The following is a 16,231-nucleotide window of genomic DNA, read 5'->3' on the forward strand; positions in this document are numbered from 1 at the left end:
TGCCATAAGGTGGTGTCATCTGCATATCTGAGGTTATTGATATTTCTCCTGGCAATCTTGATTCCAGCCTAGCATTTCTCATGATGTACTCTGCATATAAGTTAAATAAGCAGGGTAACAATATACAGCCTTGACGTACTCCTTTTCCTATTTGGAACCAATCTGTTGTTCCATGTCCAATTCAAACTGTTGCTTCTTAACCTGCATCTAGGTTTCTCAAGAGGCAGGTCAGGTGGTCTGGTATTTCCATCTCTTTCAGAATTTTTCACAGTTTATTGTAATCCACAGAGTCAAAGGCTTTGGCATAGTCAATAAAGCAGAAATAGATGTTTTTCTGGAATTCTCTTGCTTTTTTGATGATCCAGCAGATGTTGGCAATTTGATCTCTGGTTCCTCTGCCTTTTCTAAAACCAGTTTGAACATCAAGAAGTTCACGGTTCACATATTGCTGAAGCCTGGCTTGGAGAATTTTGAGCATTACTTTACTAGCGTGTGAGATGAGTATAAACTATATATAAAACAGATAAGCAGCAAGGATTTACTGTATAATACAGGAAATTATATTCGGTATCCTACAATAACCTATAATGGAATAAAAAAAACTCAATCACTTTTTTGTACACCTGAAACTAATACAATCTTGTAAATCAACTATATTTCAATTAAAAAAGAGAGAGAAAGTATCTGGATAAGCCTGACATAATCAGTGAGCCCAGAAAACAAAGTGGACATTTCTTGAAGTCAGAGATCTTTAAAGGATGAGAGAGATATGAGCAAAGGAGGCTTTACTTTGCACCTTTGTAGATAGAAGGTTCAGAGTAATAAGAAGCTCTGAGTAATCTGTAAGAACTGAGAACTGAGAATAGCTTTTGGCTGACAACCAGTAACAGAACGGGGACCTTTGTTCTAAAGCTACAAGCAACTGAATCCTACCAACAGCTATGTGATCTTGAATGAAATCTTTGATCTCCAGAAGGCGCAGAGTCCAGACAATACCTTATTTTAGTCTTATGAGACTCTGAGCGGAGGACCCAGCTAGGCGGACCTAACTCATGGACACTGTGAGACAATAAATTTGTGTTGTTTTAAGCCATTTGTTATTCAGTGATAGAAAAATGAATATGCCATCACAGCTGTCCAAGTGAAGGTGCAACCCTGCCAAGTAGTGAGTAGTCTGTCTTAAGCAGACAGTGGATGTTCATCTGTGAAAGCTGGTGTACAGCTATTTTTTTTTTCCAAGAGAGAAATTTGAAGCAAATAATTACTGAGATACTTCTCCTGTTTAGTGATGCTCTAAATAACTTACTTACGAATACTTCTTACTCCACGAATAACTTTAAGCAGAATGTGCCATGTGGCCCCATGCCTTTGACATAGGGCCAATTTTGGTTCTTAAAATTGCCCCTGGTAATCAGCCTATGCATTTCATTTCCTTTTGATGTATATTTAGTGCTCTCTCACCATGAGTCTTATCAAACAAAAATCCTTAGTTGTACTTTTACTTCTGCGCAGCCCATGTGCTTATTTTTTATTTTTCTAGTTTGTCAACAAGTCTACATTTTATTTTATTTTATTTTGTTTGGGAGAGTTGGCAAATATTTTAATTTTGATTATTTATTTATTTATTGAAGTATAGTTGATTACAATATTGTGTTAGTTTCAGGTGTACAGCAAAGTAATTCAGTATATGTATATACACACACACACGCGTATATATAAAGACATACATATATACATCCTTTTTCAGATTCTTTCCCTTTGTAATTATTAAAAAAAATACTGAGTATATTTGCCATTTGCTATGCAGTATTCTTGCCACCTCTTCTTAATATCTTTTGCTTCTGTTAGGTCTGTACCATTTTGGTCCTTTATTGTGCCCATCTTGGCATGAAATGTTCCCTTGGTATCTCTGATTTTCTTGAAGAGATCTCTAGTCTTTCCCATTCGATTGTTTTCCTCTATTTCTTTGCATTGATCAGTGAGGAAGGCTTTTTAATCTATCTTTGCTATTCTTTGGAACTCTGCAATCAAATGGGTATATTTTTCCTTTTCTCCTTTGCCTTTCACTTCTCTTCTTTTCACATCTATTTGTAAGGCTTCCTCAGACAATCATTTTGCCTTTTTGCAGTTCTTTTTCTTGGGGATGGTCTTGATCCCTGCCTCTTGTACCATGTCATGAACCTCCATCCATAGTTCTTCAGACACTCTATTAGATGTAATCCCTTGAATCTATTTCTTACTTCCACTGTATAATTGTAAGGGATTTCATTTAGGTCTTACCTGAATGATCTAACAGAAGAAGAAGATATTAAGAAGAGGTGGTAAGCATATATGGAAGAACTATACAAAAAAGATATTCATGACCCAGATAATCATGATGGTATGATCACTCACCTAGAGTCAGACATTCTGGAATGTGAAGTCAAGTGGGCCTTAGGAGACATCACTACAAACAAAGCTAGTGGAAAGAGATGGGAATACCAGACCACCTCACCTGCCTCTTGAGTAACCTGTATGTAGGTCAGAAAGCAACAATTAGAACTGGACATGGAACAACAGATGGGCTCCAAATAGGGAAAGGAGTATGTCAAGGCTGTATATTGTCACCCTGCTTATTTAACTTATATGCAGAGTATATCATGAGAAACACTGGTCTGAATGAAGCATCAGGCTTCATGGCTTACCCAAAGGGTACTCCATGGCATGAATGCAGGACAAAATATAGAAAGCTATAATTAACAATACTTGGTAACTAGCGATAACTAACACAAATTACTACCTGTGATCACACCAAGCCAGTAATAGTAGGATGAGGAACAATGGCCACACTACTATGATTCATTACCTACAGACAATATTATCTTTAACATTAAAGAAAAGAACTTTGAAACATGGCAGAGTTAGAGATAAGAGAGCAGTTTTAAGAATATCCTCCCATTTAACACATAAAAGAACACAATTTGGCATGTCCAGATAAAGACAACAAAGGGTAGACTGAATAATGAATAGAAACCTGGAGCTGTGATTGTTGTCTTAAAAAAAGAAGATAAAACATGATGAATTCTAGCTTCATAAAAGGACACAGAGACATTATCTCTTTGGCTATGATTCAAAGGACTAAAAGTTTGAGACCTACAGAGAAAAGGCTAACTTACTCTAATGTTATTGAAAAATTTTGCTTAAGGTAAAACCCAACTTGTCACAACAGGAAATTGGCATTGCCGTCCACAAAAGGTAATTGAAGTAATGAGAGTTATTTATGTCATATCTTGTTTTAATAAATAAATTTGTAACCTTGAGCTGTAATAATCTAGCTTGAATAAATGAGAATGTTATGAACTGTAACCCAAAATACCCATTCCAAAAATCTTGAATCACTATTGTACTTTTGCATGGTGGGTATGTGACAAATATTTCAGATGGATAAATACATGAATGGTGAACATAATAAGACAGGTTACAAAAACTGAAAAAAGACCTGTCCACAAGACCAGGGGTTCATATATTCTAGTGCTCCAGATGCAATGAAAATTCCAGAACAAGTAGGAAGGAAACCCTTGGGGATAGTTCTATAAGACAAAGAAGACCCCACCAAAAGGGAATTTGGGGAAGAAATTATGTTTAGATGAAGCTGGGCCCTGTAATTCTCCTTTCCTAAACAGTGTGAACAATCTTGGTTCTGTCTCTGATGGTAGCTGTATATCTGCCAAACTACCTATCAAGAAAAGAAATAGTTAATGTCCTCTATGTGCTAGTGCTTCACGTATGTTCTCACGAAATCCCTACGGGCTAGTTACTCAGATACCAGTTTTACAGCTGAGAAAATTGAGCTCAGTGAAGTAAGCATACAAAAGGTCATATTATGTCAGCATCAGAGAGAGGATAATCTGGTACACTGTTTACCTCCCATACTAGTGAAGGGTGACTGTAATGGTGTGTATGTATGCATTGGGATACTTGTGTATGTAGTTACTACATCTAGTAAGTCTTTGAATCAAGTTGGTGTTTATCTTAAAGCCTTTCCTAGTTTCACAAATCACAAAGGTGAGCAGTTTTCTCTTTAGCCTGCATTTTATTTCAGTTTTGACAATTTGTACTCTGTGGGGAAAAAGCAAAAATTCCACTTAAGCCACTTTTAGAAGCACCACTTATGGTTTTGGCAAATAGCATTTAGCTCTGAATATTGCCTAGGGTCAAATCATTTCACAGTCAGTTCAACAAGACTGGCTACTTATAATCCACTGAAATTTTGTTGGATGGTAAATTAACCAAGCTAATGTTTACTCTCAACATATACTGAATGTTCAAGATGTTTCAGGAACTGTATTAAGTGCGTTGCATGCATTATCTCATTATTTTCTCACAATAACCCAGAAAAATAGTTAATGTTTCTATTTTTATTTATGAAGGAGGAAATTGAATAATCCAAAGTCATGTGGATTTCCCAAGTGTTAAGTGCCTAAGTGGTAGAGGCATGATTTGAACTTAGTTTTCTTATGCCCTAACCCCAGCATTTAACTGTGATGTCAGACAACTTCCATTATTTTACAACCAGACACATTTTTCACACAAGGAATCTAAAGTTCAGAGAATTAAATCATTTATGCAAATCACATTAACTGGCAAGTGACGGAGGAAGAAATAGGAGTGAGGGCTTCTAGAAGGTAACAGAGTAGGCTGTAAAGAACAGGGGCTCTGCTGGCAGACTTGGAGAAGGCTCTAAATTGTGACCTTAGAGAACCTCCATCAAAAGGCACCTGCACATTTCAGTTACTCCTAGTCAGTACAGAGGCTGCCTACTCTGTACTCTGGGTCTAGGAAAAGACATTTAAGGCTGTGCCACCTCTCCTAGTATTTGGAATACAGAATTCTGTTGGGGAACAAAGAAGTGAGGGAACATTACTGCTTCGAGAAACTACAATTCAAGTTTATTCAAAGATGGACGAAACCTCTGTGCTATTCAATTCCAGTAGTAAGTGGCAGGTCCGGTGTCCTCAGCGAATGGAATACAGCCTGTTTCCAATGCCAACCTTGACTCAGTATATTGCAACTCAAAACTGAGTCACCTCTTTTCCTCCTTGGACTGAAAAGCCGGAGTGTTAATTGTTCAGTCATGTCTGACTCTTTGCAACCTCATGGACTGTAGGCCACCAGGCTGCTCTGCCCATGGAATTCTCCAGGCAGGCATACTGGAATGGGTTGCCATTTCCTTCTGCAGGGGATCTTTCTGACTCGGGGATCAAACCCAGGTCTTATGCATTGCAGGCAGATTCTTTACTGTCTGAGCCACTAGAAACCTATTATCAAACCACTGCTAACATTGACTGAGCACTTCCTTTGTGCTCAGCACCTTACACTTCATGTTTAACCTTCACAACTATTTGTCCAGGTGTGTGTTATTAATATCCTCTGAGTACAGAGATGGAAATTGAGACTTAGAGAGGTTAAGTCCTGAGGTCACATAGCTAATAGGTGGCAAAGCTCACTTCACTGAAAGGAGCTTGAAATTTTGATCTTCTCACTCCTATTTGCAGTACCTTTATATTTAAAAACCTCTACATTCTACTTGTCTTCCGATCATGGCTCACATAATATTCCTGGCTCTCTCATCTATCCTGCATTTCTTAGTGGATTTTACTAGAACTGAATCAGTATTTAGGAGAAATCTGAGTGAATCTTACTGTATCGAAGAATAATCATTTAGAACAATCAAATTATAGTTGAGATTAATTGGTTAAAATGAAAATATGATAAACTTGAATCACACAAACATTGACAAACCAATTGAGACTAGGTTGAAAGAGTGCCAAATAAAGTAGTGATTCTTTTAGCTGAGACCTCAAGTTGCATATCTAGTCACATAAACTCTGGGAAAACTGAGAAAGGATAGAAAGGAATTTTATTAAGATTTATGAGGCCAGTTTATCAAGGAAACAAAAACATTCCTTCTGCTCATCTTTGCTCAAGGAGCTACACAGTTCTGAAAGTTACTCTGACATTTGCAAGGTCTTTTATTTCTGTCTATTATCTATTTTTCTACTGATTTTTTTGACAGATCAGGGAAAAAGCTGTTGATATTTTAATACTGAGTTGTTTCCAGCCATAAGCAATGTCTTACACAGAAATTTATCTTGGTTATTAGAGATGTGATTTTTAACTCTGTTCCTATGCATCTCGGCACTTTCCAGTCATCCACAGCTCAAGGCAGTTACTGTCTTCCCCGGGTCACCGAACTTCCCACTTTCCATAGGAGTCCTTTCTATGGTCCTTTTCTTTTATCATTCACTTCCCAAATTTTGCTGTCGTTCTCTCTTGCTCAATTCAATCACACTAAAGTAAGTAAAGTAACTTCCACCTGCTTGGACATCTAATAACAAACTCTACTTTTGTTTTATTTTTTATCGACATATATACATACACTGATGTCAAAAAGTACACTGATCTTCATTGTACAGTTCCATGAATTCAATCATCAGTTAGTTAAATGGGATTGCTAATGGTTAGTCCTTAAACTTAATAAACCTCTCTATTTGTATCTTTGCTTTCAGTAGTAATATGTAGTTTTTAGTTCAGAGCTCCTGCACAATTTTGATAGAACTATCACAAGATAATTGATTTTTTTCCCCTTGATAGTACTACAAATGATATTCAACTTTACTCTCAAGTTGTTTGTTACCAGTATATAGTAACAGTATATAGTAACCAGTATACAGTACATAAATACAATTGGCTTTTCCATATTGACACAGTATCCAAAAACCTTGATAATTTCACTTATTAACTGCGATAATTGTTTGCACATTCTTTTGAATTTCTTTATGTATGTAATCACATTATCTACTCATAAACAGAGTTTTACTTCTTTTTTTCCAAAGGTATTGAGATATAATTGACATATAAAAATTTGTAAGTTTAAAGCATGCAATATGTTGATTAGTAAAGTCAAGTCAAGTCAAGTCGCTCAGTCATGTCCAACTCTATGCAACCCCATGGACTGTAGCCAACCAGGCTTCTCCGTCCATGGGATCTTCCAGGCAAGAATACTGGAGTGGGTTGCCATTTCCTTCTCCAGGAGATCTTCCCAACCCGGGATTGAACCCGGGTCTCCGGCATTGTAGGCAGATGCTTTACCGTCTAAGCCACCAGGGAATTGATTAGATATACTTAAATACTGTGAAATAATTGGCACCATAATATTAGCTAACACCTCCATCACCTCACATAATTATCACTTCTCTTTTGTGGTGAGAACATTTAAGACTTCCTCTCTTGGCAACTTTCAAGTATATAATATAGTATTATTACTTTTCATTTTCTAATTATTATAAACATTATTTCATTTTCTTGTCTTATGCAATGGTTAAGATTTCCAGTACTACACTGTATACTAGTGGTGATTGCTGGTAACCTTATTTTGCTTGTCACTTCAAGAGCAGTAATATTTTATCATTAAGCATGATATTAGCTGACAGATGTTCTTATCTGTTGCTAGGTTGCTGAGAGGTTTCTTTCTTTTTTAATGTATTGGTATTAAATTTCATGAAAATTTCTCTGTATCTGATTTTCATTTTCCTCCTCAAGCTAATTTACCAAAATACATTGATTTTTCAGGTTCTTGTAGTCCTAGAATAAACTGCATTTGATAATGACACATCACTTTTAAAATATTTCACTGATTTAGAAAATGTACTTCAGGATGATTTCATCCATGTTTCTTATAAATCCTAGCCTATAATCTTTCTTTCTTATTACATACCTATCTGATCTTGGTATCTAAATATGCCAGCCTCATAAAATGAGTTGGAAGTATTCCTACATCCTCTATTTATGACAGAGTTTGTGAAAGACTGATATTGCTTCTATCTCAGATATTTGAAAGGATTCACAGGCCATCTGGGATTGAAGATCTTCTTTGGTATTATGGCTTTTAGTTACACATTCATTTTCTTTAATAACCATAAAATATTCAGATTTGAGTTTATCAATTTTGTTAACCCCTCTAAGTACAAATCTGGCATTACTGATTTTGTCTATTGTATGTCTACTTTCTATCTTCTTTATTTCTCTTCCTATCTTTATTATTTCCTTCTTTATGTTTTAAAATCTCCAATAATGAGAGTAAATTTAAGTCCTATCAAGTATGCTTTATAAGTTTTGAAATTGTGTTTATAGATGCACAAAAATTTAAGATTGTTATGTCTCTTTGTTGATTAAATCTTTGTCCTTTTCCTCTTATTTCTTTTTTTTAGAGTCTATTTTGTCTGCCATTAATATAGCTTTATTGATTCTGTTTTTTTTAGTGTTTGTGTGCTGTTTCCCCCTTCTTTATCTTTGTAATCTATCTGCTTCTTTGCATTTAAAGTGTGTCTCTTTTAAACAGCATATACTAAATCTTTTATTGTCTAGCCTGATCATCCTTGCTTTGAAACATAGAATTAAGACCTTTTGCATTTACTGTAATTATTGATATAGTAAGGTTAAAGTTCATCATATTGCTATTTGTTGTCCATCTATTTTATCTGTTCTTTTCTTCACTTAACATTATATCATATATCATATCATGCCCTGGAGAAGGCAATGGCACTCCACCAGTACTCTTGCCTGGAAAATCCCATGAATGGAGGAGCCTGGTGGGCTGCAGTCCATGGGGTCGCTAGAGTCGAACACGACTGAGTGACTTCACTTTCACTTTTCACTTTAATGCACTGGAGAAGGAAATGGCAACCCACTCCAGTGTTCTTGCCTGGAGAATCCCAGGGACAGGGGAGCCTGGTAGGCTGCTGTCTATGGGGATGCATAGAGTCGGACACGACTGAAGTGACTTAGCAGCAGCAGCAGCAGCATATCATACCCATACTTCTAAATCGAGTTCATACATTTTGTTTTAAATGGTTCCACAATAGCCCATTGTTTTCACTCACATCTTATTGAACTGTTAGCTATCATTTATTCTTTCTAATAATTTTGCTATTACAGATAATGCTGTGCTGAAATCTTTATATACATCACTTTCTGTATTATTTCCTTAGGGTATATTTTTGAGTGTGGAATTATTGATTCAGGGGATAGAAACATCTTTATAATTCTTAATATAATTTATCACCTTGCTTTCTCTAAAGAATTACTCAATTTATAAGGTTATTGGAAGTATGTAGCCGTAGTGATTTCATTGAAGTCTTGATATAATTGTGAGTTATTTTTTTAATAAAAATAATTGTTGTATAGAAAAGACCTGATGGAAAACCAGAATTATGATTACCAATGCCATTGCTGTATGTAAGTAAACAGAAAAAAGTTATGTTGTCTACAAATGTGCTCATTTCAGCTAAAAGCTGAACTAAAATTCCAAACTATTCTGCTTCTATTTTGCATACTCTTGGGCTTTGGAAACAGACCCTGTAAATAGCTTTGTAAAAGAATGACTATTAGGCTTCCTTGGTGGTCTAGTGATTGAAAATTCACCTTGCAATGCAGGGGACAGTAGGTCAATCCCTGGTCTGAGAAGATCCCACATGCCACGGGGCAACAAAGCCCATGTGCCACAACTACTGAAGCCCACACACCTCCATCCAGCCTGTGCTCCGCAATAAGAGAAGCTCATGCAAAGAGGAGCCTGCACACCAAAACTGAAGAGCAGCTCTGGCTCTGCAACTAGGGAAAGCCACTTGCAGCAACGAGCTAAACACAGCCCAAACTAAAAGGAAATGAATAAATTTTACAAACGTAAAGCTAAAGCTATTCCATTTTTTAAAATGTGAAAGAATGCATATTTTTGACATAATATGTGCACTGGCATATACTTTTTATTTGAGTCTAATAAACCTAATGTACCCGACAAATAAAACCAAAGCAGGTTTACAGAATCAGAGGAAAGATAGGAGAGAGAAAGGAGCTCTAACTGAAAATATGCTTAAAGCAGAGTGAACGTGTGTTTCTAAGATGCATGTAAAGCTTATCATGAATAATTTCCAAATAGTTGCATCGCAAAACTTAATGGATAGTTTTTCCCCAAGTAGGTGATCCTATTAAGGAGTAGTGGAAAGAAACTCTTAACCTTGTAATTACTTTGCAGAACACTTAAGGTGACATTATCTCATTTGAGTCCAAGTGCCCTATAAAGTACATATTTCTAATTGTTTTTGTAGAAGAGTAAATTGGGATTTCCTAGAAATGAAATGATTTACCTAAGTTTACATAATTGGAAACCAACAGAGTGGTGACTCCAACTTACATCTTTGCTTCTTAAACCTGGGACCTTTTCAATATGTTTAAGTGTTACTTTCATCAACTTTTATTGAAATCTTGATCTACCAGAGTTCTTTATTAGAAAATATTAATTACAGTTATTATTTTGAAGATAAAAATTTTCCCAAAGAAGTAAGCCAAAAGATTTATTATGAGCATGATGGCTCAGGCGGTAAAGTGTCTGCCTACAATGCAGGAGACCCGGGTTCAATCCCTGGGTTGGGAAGATCTCCTGGAGAAGGAAATGGCAACCCACTCCAGTATTCTTGCCTGGAAAATCCCATGAACAGAGGAGTCTGGTTGGCTACAGTCCATGGGGCGCAAAGAGTCAGACACGACTGAGCGACTTCACTTTCACTTTCAAACTGTCCTAAGGACTTCCCTGGTGGTCCAGCAGTTAAGAATCTGTCTGCCAGTGTAGCGGTTCAATCCCTGGTCAGGGAAGATTCCACGTACTGCAGGGCAACTAAGCCTGCAGACACATCTCCCGAAGCCCAAGTGTCCTAGAGGCTGTGCTCCACAACAAGAGAAGCCATTGCGGTGAGAAGTCCACACACCACAACTGGAGAAAGCCCACGTGCAGCAATAAAGACTCAGCATGGTCGAAAATAGAGAAAAATTTAAAAGTAAACTGGCATAAAATTCAGGAGATTCCGCCACTGAAAGTGCTGTAGAAAAACCTATTTTCTTGACATTACACTCCTATGATCTGGACCCCGATTTCAGTCATAGAAAACACACCCACACACACAATAATAGCAGAAAGTAAAATAATGGTAGAGTAACAATGTCACTCATAATCAGGAGCCCTCTGGGTTTTCTAAATACACTATCTAGTTTTTTGAAATTTAGAAAACAATACTGTGAAATTTCATGGTAGGAGGTGGAAACTAGAAATTAGCTTTAATTAAGCAAATCTATTGTTTTTGGCTATTTATATTCCCCTAAAACTACATCTCAAATCTTTACACAATTCATGACAAGTGTTAACTAATCAATTATTAAAGCAAAAATATTTCACATGTTACTCTCAGGATGAATACCTATAAGCTGTCTGTTGAAAATCTTTCACATGTACAAATAATCTCTTAATTTATATCACCCTACTGTTTTACAAAGCAGTACATTTATGCACACTTTCATTCCTAAAACAAGATATGAATCCTATTGGTCATAATTTATCATCTTCCGCCAATAAGTTCATATTAATAATTTTTAAAAGCCTTTTATCTAAAAGAAGTAAATCTGATCTAAAACATAGGTATTTTACATTAATAAATCTGAGGTGACTCATGAATATTTAGAACCAAATAAGTCTGCCTGTTCCTTGCTCCTAACATTTTAGTTCCATGTGCCAGGATAGCAAAATGAGTCTTTCTTTCTTTTTCTTTTTTTATTGTATCAGCTGACAGCTGTAAGCAAAGGATCTGATCTAACCAACCAAAACTAGATTCCTCTCCCAACCCAATCTGCACCTAACATTTGTGTGTCTTGGAACAAAATGTGATTTTCTGTGGGGAAAACATAGAGTGATTTTTTATTTACTCTCCAGGAGGTGTTTGGTTACCAGACCCAGAAGCTACGCAGAGTTCTCTTCCTTGTGACATCCCTGCTGACCTGTGGGGTCCTTCCCCTAATATTCTTCTGGAAGCCCCAGTGGAGGGTATGGGCCTACTGTATCCCATGCTCCTTGCAAGAAGCAGACACTGTTTTGCTAAGGACAACGGTGCGTGCCCTTCTGTGTTGCATCTAGTGCACAACCTGTGATGCTCAGCACTCCAGAGCAGATCCTCCTCTGTTTAAGAGCTTCCCTGCCCCCCAGATACAATATGGCAGGACTATCTCTGTCATCTTATTTGCTACACCTTATTTTGACCTAGGAATGTAGGACATTTCCTCCACATCTGCCTGGAGAACTTTCTGCCATGTCAGGCTAATTGTAAGTGCTCTTAACCATAACATGAGCAATGGCTGTCAGTGTTATAACTCTTAAACATATACAAGGGAATTACTGTTCAGTTTTTCAAAAACATGTGTTTTGAGGGATACTATACATTTTAAATACCTAGATGTCATTTTAAGATAGCTGGAGACTATTTCCTGAATATGAACTTTCTTGCAAAGTATATCTTTCTCTTTTTTCCCTAGCAGAGTGGTTCTCAAATTTTAGTGCAATTCAGAATTACCTGGAGGACTCTTTAAAACATGGACTGTTAGCCTCCCAATAATATCTGACCCAGCAAGTCTGGGGTGAGACTAAGACTCTTACATGTCTAGCAAGTTACAAGGCAATGCAAATGCTTTTATCGGTAGCCCAAACTTTGGCAATGTCTGGTCTAGGACTTGGCAGGTATTTGGTTGACTGAGTGCTTTATGGAATAACACTGCAGAATTTCATGGGCTGAATTGTCTTCTCTAGGATGAATTTCAAAGATATATGAGGAAGAAGGTAATCTGCCTCTACTTATCCACACTGAAGATTCCTATAAGCAAGAACACAGAAGAACCCCTGGTGGCCGACTGCCACTCAGTCATAAACAAAGCTGTACTGAAGCCAGAATTAAAAGTAAGTGATTTGATTTTAAGAGTACAATGTTACAGCATGTTTTCTTTGCAAGAGAATAATGTGTTTATTGGATGAAAGTTCTGAAAATCACACTGCTGGGCTGGAAATTATAGCTCTATGTCAAGAAAAGTGAGAGCTGTTTGAGGACCTGGACTAACCAACCCTCACCTTCCTTGACGGGCTTTACTTTGTGAATGACATCTGTTTTACGGGCTTCTCTGCTAGCTGAGTTGATAAAGAATCCGCCTGCAGTGTGGAAGACCTGGGTTTGATCCCTGGGTTGGGAAGGTCACAAACAGACACAACTGACGTGTTTTATTTTCTTTTCACTTTTCTGTTCTGTCACATTTGTACTCGCAGTTGCGATGTATCCAAGTGCAGAAAATCAGGTATGTTTGGAACAACTTGGAGAAGAAGTTTCAGAAAGTTGGGTAAGTCTGAGTTTTTCCCTCAACACTCATCAGAATATAAGGGAAGAACACTGATTTGTTGAGCACCATGAACTGAAGTGCAGTTCCTGTCCTGACCACATCCTAGGTTGCTGGAAGATAGCAACAGCTGCTATGACATCCATCACACGTTTGGACTGGGTCTTACCACTGAAGAACAAGAGATCAGGTAGGTAGGGTTTGGGGTGCTCCAGAGAAAATTTTGCTAGCATAAATGGAAATGTTGCATGGCTTAAGATGAGTGAATTGTTGGCACAAGGCTACCTCAACTTCACATAACCCCAGTTCATTTACTGGCATCAGAGTGTTCTAAATTATTCTCATTTTAGGCACACTTATTAAAAAGGGAAGACTAAAAGAACAATGCAATCAAATAATATTTGATCTTTTCTCTCAGGATTATAGAACAGTATTCTCTGTGTTGTCTCATTTCTTTCCTCAAAAAAACTTGAGTCGTTTCATAAACATCAGCATCTTAATCCTCCAGGTCCTCTGAGAGACAGAAAGACAATATAATGATTGCATTTTACTAGGAGAACTGGCCCTGGAGATGAGGATTTTGTTTGCTCAGTTAATTATGTCATTCACCACTATTATTTACAGAATCTAGAACAGTGCCTGATTCATGGTAGAAGCTCAATAGACTTGTGTGGAAGGAATGAATAAATAAATGCATTCATTGATCTGTGAACTAAACTCTTCTAATATGCCAGGCATTTTGCAAGGCACTAGGGATCTAAGGATAAATAAGACTTAGTCATGGTCCAGGAGACATTAACTGACTGGTGGGAAAGAGCGACAAAGAATAGAGGTACAGTTGTGAGAATGAGATCTATAAAGGCACATAGGTTAGGAAATGATAGGATAATAGTACAGGAAATGCTTAGGCTTCTCATTAACTCACAGTGACGTAGAGTCCCTGCTTCACTCATCTGTAGTTTGAAATGGTGAATCCTGGTGACTCTGAAAGAAAACCATTGCAAGTTTTCTCAAGAATCTTAATAATCCCCTATATTTCTTGCCCAGTTTTAAGGATGAGAAGAAGGATTTGCCTGATCTTCTTCACACTAGGTCAGAAACACAAATTCTCAAGTGAAGGAGCAATTCAGTCTTTAAAATACAGGTTCTTGGGTTCTTCTCCATAATTCTGATTTAGTAAGTAGAAGCTAGGGTGGTGGTGAGAGAAAAACAGGATTTTTAGCAAGCATCTCCATGATTTGTATTCACACCAAGCCTGTGAGTTATTGATCTATTATTGTTTTCAAGTTTTCCCTCTGTTTGAACACTATGAAAAATGAACTGGGCATCTAGATTCTGACAATATTCCAAAATGCCTTAGAAGCAGGGTATCATTATATAAGATTTCAGATACAATGCTTAAATACTGAAGTACAAAAAGTTTTCAAAGTCATTAAAAACACATTGCTTTCCTAGCACTGACAAGACATTTAAAGGATTGATCTATTTAGGAAGTCTAGTTGATGAATATAGATATACTCTGCTAAGAAACCATTTCCCCAGATTTTCCATCCATGTAGCTACCTCACATTTATTTATTTATCAGGTGCCAAGCTTTAATAAACATCATACATAATTAAATTTAAATTTGGTCCACACATTAAAGAACTTGACAATCTAATAACCAAGATAAAGTATATAGTTTCCCAAATATGAAGAACAGAGGAGATAATCTACTTAGAAATATATAGTCATATTTTATTTTGTGAGTCTTTCCATTTGGAGAGTAAAGAGAGAAAGTAAAATATGGAGCATTCCTCACCCATCCACAAATTTCCCCTTTTATTTTTTTAATGTAAGACTAAACACTTTTTCCAAAAATTAAATATGATGGATTGGTTGGTTGAGTGATAGCTAAACAGTTTCCTCAATGAATTTGAGCTTGCTTGCATGAAAAGCAAGGACCCAGTATAAGAAATAGAGAAAGAGGGATACACAAAAGTTTCTGATCATGAAAAGTCATCAAAAAATACAACCTCCTCTTTCAGTCTTCCTAGCAGCCAGAAAAAGAGAGAAAATGCAAAGATGAACATAGTTCTCACTTTTCAGTAGCAAAAAGCAAATGAAGACATCAGGAGTGACACATTTACCCTAGAGAGAAACTATCAGAGGGTATCAAGGGGACTGAAACTGGGTCTCTTGCATAATAGGTGGATCCTTTATCATCTGAGCCACCAGGGAATCCATCAAGAGGAAAGCAGGAAAATTATTCGAGAAGGTTCCCTGCTCTCACCTTCACTCATCCAGGAACTGAACGCATCTTGCCATCTTAGTGACTGTCCTAGACAGGTATACAGACACTTGGAGTAATTCTCTTACCTCATGGACACAGGGCCCTATGAAAAAACACACCTACCTCATCCCCATCCATCCAAGCTGTCTTCATATTAGAACAGTTTTTTTTCAGTCGAGTGACACTTCATCTCCTCACTCAGTCCTCCCTGTCCCTGCCTCCTCTGTTTAGCCTCCTGAAAACATAAGAACTTTCTGGCAGAAGAGATCCAGGTGCCTCCTAACTGGGGGCTAGCTCCAGACCAATCACCTTGTATCCCAGAACTCTGGAAGGAAAAAAACAAAAAAGCTTTGATGGATAGGCTTTACCAATTTCTATAATAGGGATACTCCAACCATGGCTGATTCCAGTGTGACATCACTGAATGTGGAGCTGTGGAGTGGTATTCACAATTGGCTTGGTGATTCTATAGGACCAAACTTAATTCTCAACACTTGTTACACCACTGAGAAAAAAGGCATGCTTGTTAGTAACAGAGGAAAGAAATCTGAGTGGACAGCAGCAAAAGAGGATGGGTTTGCCTTCAATGTTCAACTCCAAGCTGATAGAAGCTTTTCCCAGAGAATAGAGACAGAAAAACTAAGCAAGGGGAAGGCAGGGGAGAGAAAGAGCGGGGCTGCTATGAAATCCTACTCTTTTACTCCTCAGGTCTTGCGGAAA

The 16,231-nt window shown here is 37.2% G+C and overlaps 1 protein-coding gene across 1 annotated transcript in view; it reads left to right on the forward strand.

Annotated features, from left to right (window-relative positions):
• The window catches only part of ATP13A5 (ATPase 13A5), a 142,193-nt gene that overhangs the window by 27,844 nt on the left and 98,118 nt on the right, over positions 1-16,231 (forward strand). Inside the window, exons 2-5 of the mRNA XM_069593402.1 lie at positions 11,798-11,971; positions 12,665-12,811; positions 13,172-13,242; positions 13,349-13,429. Coding sequence (XP_069449503.1) covers positions 11,798-11,971; positions 12,665-12,811; positions 13,172-13,242; positions 13,349-13,429 — 473 coding nt within the window. The remainder of the gene's footprint in view (positions 1-11,797; positions 11,972-12,664; positions 12,812-13,171; positions 13,243-13,348; positions 13,430-16,231) is intronic.

Source organism: Ovis canadensis, chromosome 1 (genome assembly GCF_042477335.2).
Source record: "Ovis canadensis isolate MfBH-ARS-UI-01 breed Bighorn chromosome 1, ARS-UI_OviCan_v2, whole genome shotgun sequence".
NCBI lineage: Eukaryota > Metazoa > Chordata > Mammalia > Artiodactyla > Bovidae > Ovis > Ovis canadensis.